Source organism: Nanorana parkeri, unplaced genomic scaffold (assembly GCF_000935625.1).
Source record: "Nanorana parkeri isolate BGI_ZX_2015 unplaced genomic scaffold, ASM93562v1 scaffold325, whole genome shotgun sequence".
Lineage (NCBI taxonomy): Eukaryota > Metazoa > Chordata > Amphibia > Anura > Dicroglossidae > Nanorana > Nanorana parkeri.
In genome coordinates, this window is record NW_017306593.1 from 611596 (window position 1) to 620445 (window position 8850).

Here is an 8850-nt window from a genome sequence, read left to right on the forward strand (position 1 = left end):
GTGTGTGCCCCCTCACTGCTGGTCAGTGGTGTGTGCCCCCTCACTGCTGGTCAGTGGTGTGTGCCCCCTTACTGCTGGTCAGTAGTGTGTGCCCCCTCACTGCTGGTCAGTCGTGTGTGCCCCCTCAATGCTGGTCAGTGGTGTGTGCCCCCTTACTGCTGGTCAGTGGTGTGTACCCCTTTACTGCTGGTCAGGAATATGTACCCTCTTTCTGCTTGTCAATTGTGTCATGCTCTCTTCACTCTCTCTCTCTCCTCTCTCTCTTCTTGCTGTTTCTACTCTCTCTCTCTCTCTCTCTCTCTCTCTCTCAGGGGTCAAATCAATGATCAATTTCGACCACAGTGATGAAACAATTAGGAGTATGTTGGAATTTTTTTCATGGTCGAAAGAGATTCTAACAGTTAATGTGGTTTTCATTCTGGAAACTCCATTTATTCCAAAATCAAATGTTAAATGGGAACTAAAACCAAATTAATTTTGACTACAATTGGCAAGTGGTCTCTCTCACTAACTCTCTCTCTCTCTCCTATCTCTCTCTCCTATCTCTCTCTCTCTCTCTCTCTCTCTCTTTCTCTCCTGGCTCTCTCCCCTCTCTCTCCTGGCTGTCTATCCTCTCTTTCTATCTCTCTCTCTCCTGGCTGTCTCCCCTCTCTCTCTCTCCTGGCTGTCTCTCCTGACTCTCTCTCTCTTCGCTGTCTCTCCTTGCTCTCACCTGTATATTCTCAAAAAAGAAAAATTGCTGCGTGGTGCTAGAATGTTCGGGTTTCACTTGAAGAAAAGGAGGCAACCCTACAAAAGGGATCTCTATAGGGTGAATCAGTGCTCATAAAGAGTGTCTTTGTAGGGTGAAGCAGTGCTAACCAAGGGGGTGAAGCAGATCTCACAAACTGCAGTGTGTCCTGCAAAACGTCTGGTTTACCACTGGTAACTATTAGCATTGGGCAATATTGGAAGTTGTGAGAGTGGCTACCGTTGTTCTCAATAATAATATTACTGTGTGAGCCCACCGATGTGTGACTGCAGAAAAAGCCCGTAGCTAAGAGTAACTATAACCCACATATATTTGCTCTAAATTATTACTAAAATGTATCTACATATGAAATGGCCCAATTTTCAAATCATTATGGGACCTGTACTTCTCTATACATCCTAAAGGGAAAACCCTCTACTGAAAAGATGTGGCTGTCCTCCTGGGTCAGTAAGTAGCTCCATAGTTGGGGGTCTTATAGTATGTACTAGGACAGGAGGGCTAGAGAGCAGGCGGTTAATAAACTATTACCAAAAAATACCCTCATCCTTTATAATTTTGCATTGGATAGAAATTGCTTGCGAAAGGACAATATATATAACCCAAGTCTTTAAAGAGGATCTCAAACCCTTTTCTTTTGGATAGTGGGGAAGGGTTAGAGCATCTGTCAGTTTGTTATTGCTGCTGAGTCTCAATTGGGACATTCAACCCTTTAGTTTTATTGATGACCATAGTCACCGAGTAAGGAAGTGAGAGGACATCCAAAATTTTTAAGATGTCCCCAGAACAAGACATGAGGGAAAGTCTTCTATTGTGAACACCTGTTCCGGGCACAACACTCTATAGCTGGTCATACACCTTACAACCATCGCACAACTTTCGTTGTGCAATGGTTGTAAGGTCATTAAAATTTTGTACGATCTGCCCATCTTGGGCAGGCAGATCGTACTTACGATCATCGCAAGCCCTCCACACTGAGGGGAGGGCTTCTGATGATTGCAGTGCTGAGCAGGCAGTGTCCGCTTGCGCACACCAGCCCGTGCGGCATTCGTCTCCCGAGCATGCCACTAACCTGCCGAAAATTATAGATTTTCGGCAGGTTTTCAAGTGTGCTCGGAAGATGAATGTCGTGCAACCTTACAGTAGAAGAGGTTGCACGCTGCCCATACACCTGTCGATTATCGTACGATTGCGGGATCACCCACGATTATCGTACGATAATCATTAGGTGTATGGGCACCTTAAGATAGGTATCCCCTCAATTTGAGAGATTTATATTAGCTTACTATGAGTCTCTGGTTCAGGAAGTGAAGGGAAATTTCCCCAATGGTACCCAGAAAGAAAAAGAAAATGACCTGATATGGGTTAAACCCTTCACCAACTATATCTAAAACTAAAGAAAATGTTTTGGCTATACATACACTAATTAATATATTTAAACAGTCTGATTAATCAATCAGATACTATAGACTGGGAATGTTTTATATCATTATATTTGATTACTGTTCAATAATAATCTGTTTGATCTTGCAGAAGCTCCTTTTTTGTATACTGTAAAGGTTTCAGGCTATATTTACATATCTGCATTAGTTGTGCAGCATGGTTAATGTAAGCTGTGTTTTATCATTACGTGTTTTACATTAATATGTCTTCATCCCTATAGAAGATGTTATTTTGCTGGAAACCACACCAAAGATGCAGCAAGCAGGATTTGTGTTTCAGGCACGGCACTAAAAGTCATAAATGTGAAGGTAACCTTATAATGTGAGATGAATTCCCCCATCTGCTGGTGTAATAGCGGTAGTGAGGAGAAGGTTTTATTGATGGGTGTATAATGTATGTGTCACACTGTGCACCAGCTCTCAGAGCACAGAAGTACACAGCAGAATCAGACACGGCCGTGTTAGTTATAGTTAAGTTGGTAGTGGACCTGCTGGTCTCAGATTCAAATTTTCCAATCTGGAAATCTCCATCATGTTTCATAGAAGACACACCACCGGCTCCACGATAAAGAATATACTGCATCTGGTCGGCATTTTGTTTATACCAGAACAGATAGGGCTGACTGCTGCTGGTGGAATAATTACACCTTAATGTCACAGTCCTCCCAGCTTCACTAGACATGTGTGCCAGATCTGATTGTATAGAGTTCCCATGGACAGGACCTGTGGAAGGAGAACATCAATGTAAATAATAACACAACATATTCAGAAATAACAAGATTCAACTATATGATAACTAACACATAGAGGTATTATGAGTATATAAAATAAATATGTACTAGCAGGTTTGAACATTTTAACAAAGATACTTACATAAAAGTAAACAAATTAGAAAAATCAGAACTGGCCAATGAAGGAAGGACATTGTGCATATCACTGTTGAAAAAGGATACAACTGATACAAATGTACACACTGAGCTCTTAAATGCCATCTCATGAAATATGACAGGCCCTTCAAATCTCCTCCTACTCTTCACTATATTTGTGTCCCCCCAAAAAAGATACTTCTCTGCCATCTGGTGGCCATTGCTCTGTACTCACTTTATTAAGGTTTAAACCAACTGGGATGATGTAGCCCAGGGGTGTTACAAGTAACGACTGGTTCAGTGAATATATATTCATGAGCACCAACTGCTGGCTAGGTTCCTGCACACATGTCAGTGAGAAGGAAACACAATGCATTCCATAATAGAAGTCCCCAGCACTAGATGATGTGTTCAAGTAATAAAGCACTTTTTATTAAATTGTCACATGTGTCATACAGCCAACGTTTTGGGGCCACGCCGGGTACCTTCTTCTGGGCGACATAGGTCACTGCAGGAGTGGGAGGCAGTGGCAGTGGGAGGAGGCAGCTGACAGATTCCCTGTGATGAGTGTCCAGAGGGACACCTACCTGAGGGAGCGGGCAGTTCTGTGCTGCTCTGTTGCCTGCACTAATCTCTCCCCTTGGTAATCATTTCCTTATCACAGGGAGGAGAGGAGAAGAAGTAATACAATGAGCTCCCATAGTTCTCTGTATCAATCCATGCACAGTAACAGCATGACAGGTGTGTGCTGTCACTATGTGATATGTGTCTAATAAACAGAGGTCTCTGAGGGACCTTTATTTATTAGGTACACTGAGTGCACACAAATATACATGGTACGGTGCCCTGCACTGCGCTATGTATGCTTTATCAGGCAGAACATGTACATTATAATTCAATTATTTACACATTTATGTTAAAGGAAATTAAAACCAAAAATGGGTCTGCCATTGTTGACCCCCCTTCTAAGAAAACGAATTGCCTGGCTGCTTCTGGCTCTAATATTTCGGAGTCAGTTGCTTAGAACCATCATACAGAGTAAAAGATACTTGTTCCAAGTCAGTGCCTCAGAAAGTATCATATTGCTATTGAAGATACAAAGCTAAGTTTATTATGTTGTTTTCCTATTTTTTTATAACACAAGATTACAATTTAAAAGGAAATCCAAAGTAAATGTCTCCGTGTCCACACCAATAACAGTAAAAAAAAAAAGAAAAAGAGTAATTAGACAAAAATTAGATAAGGGGAGTGGAGGGAGGTGGGGACTTGTTTGAAATTCCACAAACCTGAACCTAGAGATGAATCCCATTTAATTTGATTAGTAAATTCCAGACCAAAAGTAAACTATTATCAATAATGCATGGAGAACTGGGCACTGCAAAGGGGGACATGCACCAGTGCAAAAAAGCAGCAATGTTTCATTTTTCACTAAACAGTAATAGGCTGCTTTGGCTAGCAAATAGCAAGACATTCAGACATTCAAACTCTCAATAAAAAATAAAGAGACTGCAGAGGATACAGCAGCTTCCAACTGCAGGACAATTTTATTCAGGGTAATAGGCCTAATCGGTGTATGCCTAACTGTTAATATTACTATGGGGGATACACATTATTCTTGCGCTTAGTTTTTTTAGTTAAGTACAGTAGTTAGGTACAGCAGTATTTTGAGCCCAAGCTGTGTAATGATGCTGCCCCTAGAGATGTGTTCATATGGCCTAAGCTGAGAGGAAGTGGGTTGAATGATGCTGGTAGACTAGTGACAACTAGTGGCAGAAAGCAGTTACTGTGGTGGAGAGCTCTAGATTGAAGGTGAGTATTGCAGCAAAAGTTGTTTTATTATTTTCTGCTGTTCGTGGGCTATTTATTTCTTAGTTTATTTCTTTACGTGGTGTCCTGCTTTAAACTGTTCACCCCTTAGGTCCCTGAAATACAATAGAATCTGATTGGTTTGTGGTGCTAGCATTCTGACCTTTGCCTGATTTCTGGTATGATTTGGAGTATAGAAAGATTATAAACGTGATGATAGTGATTGTGGCTGGGGTGAGGTCAATGGCACCACAGCCACACACCCCTCCCCTCCCCCCCAGTCACTTGTGCTATAGCCCGCACCAGAACGCGCGGGACAACAATACCAGTGTTCTCCGGTCCAGTGCGATCACAAAAAATACTGTTTGTACTATTTTTTGTGATTGCACTGGACCGGAATGCAGGCACTGTTGGGCCATGCATTTTGGTGCAGGCGATCGCGGAGGGCGTGGCTGCTGTGCCATTGACCGCACAATAATGCAGGGGGCTTTTTGTATGCAATGCAGCTAAGCGCACTGGAGCACGCTGTAATTGGTGTAAACAATCCAAAGAGGTGAGAGGCTACAGGTCACATTTAATAGTAAACATTACAGAATAATAAATAAAGACACAGACAGCCAGATATTGGCATAATAATGGCTGCTGTATTTTATTGGTATGAATAAATAAATAAACTTTATTAACCTTAAATTAAAATTGACCAATTAGTAACATTTTTTAAAACCAACTACTTGCCCAGTCATTACAACTCGAGCAAAATCAATCATTTAAATGTATAGTCCCCCTCATGAATGAGGTGACAGACCACATAAAAGCTGCGACTAGGGAGGGAATGAGGGAGGGGGCTTGCTGAGCTGCGATCCGCACAACTGGTGCTGAATCCCCTGAGAACCTTCCTTATACAGGGGTGAGCTGCAGAAAGTTCCAGAAGTCCTTGAGGAGAGATTTTTTCCACCTAAACCTCCTGGATCTTCTGAAGTGATTTAAAGAGCCAGTATCCTGGAAAAAAAAGCAAAGCAAAAGACAACAAAAAACAATTGTGAGTCTCCGCAATCCCATGGAATGAGCACCTTATAGATGCTCTTTATTTGCAGGATTGCTGATAGAGACAACAGGTGGGGTTGGGTTTCTGTACTGGAGGGTCAATCTCACTTGCCATGCATTCTTTTAACAAATACATTCACCAGTGGTGGCAGCAGCAGCAAACCTGGAAAAGCAGTTGTGAATAGCAACATTGTAGTCCCCTTACTGGAAAGAGTGCTATTAAATTTAGTGATTGCCAGATTGTATGTGGTCTGATACTAATTTATAGTCTGGTTCATTTGGCTTTCCCCTAAACAATCTGTCATTGCTTGCCACCTGTCTGCTACTAGAGGTACTGCAGGGTGCTCCCTGGTCACAGAACATAGCAACCATTGGGATTGCTATAAGTGGATATCCCTCTCCACCCAATCATTGTTAAACGATGGCCAGTGGTGCATGATGGGGGAGGAGATAAATACTTGGGGTGGACCATGTGAGCTCTCTCCTCCTCCGCCGGGCCCTGCCCGTGCGGAGGCTGCACTGGACTGTCTGAGCTGGCTAGGCCTGAAGCCTGTGAAATAGCCATGGGACGACCCTGGCACCTGGTGACAGCAGGTCCTGTGGTTACTACTAAAGACAAGGATCAGTAACTTCTATCTCAAGTATTGCTGTGTCAGGTGTTCGACCTGCTGTGCATGGAAACAGTAACCACAATCTGAAAGAAATGGAGTTTACATCTGCCTGGATGATCCTAACCCTTCTCCTCTCTCCCTGAAGTTCTTCAATAAAAGTTCCAAGCATCATACCTACAGTCTGGACATCACTTCAATCGGGGAAGGGGGGGCGCTACAACATCATCAATACCAGCTAACATCATACACCTCACCAAAGAGAAGCGGTTCCAGCCATCACATTAGGGGTGAGTTACTTAAATGTTTCACCAAATATAGCACGCTTGATAATTTCGTATGGCCCTGAAATGATGTTATAAATATCCAAATGGCTCTTGGCAGGACAAAGTTTCCCCACCCCTGTTCTATTGAGTATACGTAATCCAGGGAACTCAAGTCTCCCTGATGTTCAGGGAGTCTCCCTCTATTAGATAGCGGCTCCCTGACGTCCACGAGAGAGGCATTTTCTCCCTGAAATGTTTACTCTGAGTAAACCTTTCCGGTAAGATATCAGGGGGTAAAGTTTCAGAGTGAGGCTTGCCTCCTGGAGGAAGGTCATGTGATCTCTAGAGTAGCCTCAGAACGAGGCTTGGCTCTAAGAAGGAAGAAGCTACTTGCTGCACAGAGAGGGCGGACATAGACTACTATTGAGAGCAGGTCCAGGCACTGCTGCAGGGTTGAGAGAGTGCTGTTAACCCTTTGTGGATAATATATAATCAATTATATGTCCTGGTTGTCTAGTTATAGAGAACATTTATTTCATTTGCTGCCCATAGACAACAAACTACAATTTGCTATTTTCCAGGTTTTGCTGCACATGTCACAAATGATCTTCAATTTAGCCACACTGTGTTGAAGATTTGGCACATGTTGAGTTAGCACCACATGTCCACTGAAGAAAAAATTGGATCAAATACAGTTTATTGGCCACACTTTATTGATTTATTTGCTGTTTTCCCCTCTTCACACAGATAAAACAATGGCTGAGGATCCCTCCAATGTGTGTGGTGCAGCTGCTCAGTGTGAGGTTTATGTCAGAGCTCAGCTGGTCTGTGTCACACTGTGCCGCCTGCAGAGCACACACATAGCTGGCTGAGTCCTCTGTCTTCACATCACTTATGGACAAGTGTGTAGAGTTTCTTGTCACCTCACATGAGAACTTTCCCCCAGCAAATGGAGCTGCATTGGAGAAGCTGCCCTGGTTGGCTTTATGTAGAATGTACTGTGGAGCTGTTCCCGGATAATGATGGTACCAGTAGAGGTAATATGCTGATGAATATGAGGTGCTGTAAGAGCAGGAGAGAGTCACGTTCCTTCCTTCTTCACCCAACACCTGAGGATCTGCCATGTTAATAGAATCTCCCAAAACCTTCACTGCAAGACCAGACAATGCTGTCATGTGATGTCCATCCCATCATCCAACATCCAGACATTTCAATAATGGTGCAAAAATAAAACCATATATAAGCGTATCATCAATAAGTGCAATAATCTGATATCATCATGAAAAAGGTAAAACAGAACTCAATTGTTATTCAGTAAAATATTCTGTACACAATCCAGTTCTAAAGCCATGTAATTTATCAGGACACATAAAGTATATAATAAAATGTATTACATTTTCCAGCAGTTACTATAATATTAATAATGCTATACACAGAGCATAGAAATAGTATTACCTAAAGAACAGTCCAGTGTAATGAGAATGAAGTGAGCAGCTTTCTTCATGGTTGTAGATGACTCTGTACAGAGGAGGTGAAATACATACAGTGTATTAGGTGTGATTATGGGGGAAGGTGAGGAGGAGACATGATTGCTCTCTCTCTCTCTCTCGTGCGCTCTCTCTCCTTGCTCTCTCCCCTGTATCTCTCTCTCTCTACTGTCTCGCTGTGGGCCGGTTCACACCACAAAGTCTGCGTTCCACAGCATTCAGCCTCTGGAACGCACTGGAATGCAAGCCGGCCGGCTCCCTGCGTTCAGGGGGCGGGAGGGGGCGTGGTGGTGCATTGAAGTCAAATGCTGCAAGCACTATTTTAGCAGATCGCAGTCGACCGGAATGCAGGCACTAATGTGCCTGCGTTCCATGTGCGGGAGATCGCACTGCGGGGGCGTGGCTGTGGTGCCATTGACTTCAATGCACCACCACGCTCCCTCCCGTCCCTGAGCGCATGGAGCCGGCCGGCTTGCGATCCAGAGGCCGAACTCCTTTGTGGTGTGAACCGGCCCTCTCTCTTGGCTGTCTCTTCTCTCTCTCTCTCTCTGCTGTCTCTTCTCTCTCTGCTTTCTCCTCTCTC

The 8850-nt window shown here is 43.4% G+C and overlaps 1 gene segment (V, D, J or C); it reads right to left on the reverse strand.

The window, feature by feature from the left end:
* Positions 1–7490: 7490 nt before the first annotated feature.
* Positions 7491–7904, reverse strand: LOC108788428. The segment is given in 1 exon segment: positions 7491–7904. A coding segment is annotated over 1 exon segment (414 nt).
* Positions 7905–8850: the final 946 nt, after the last annotated feature.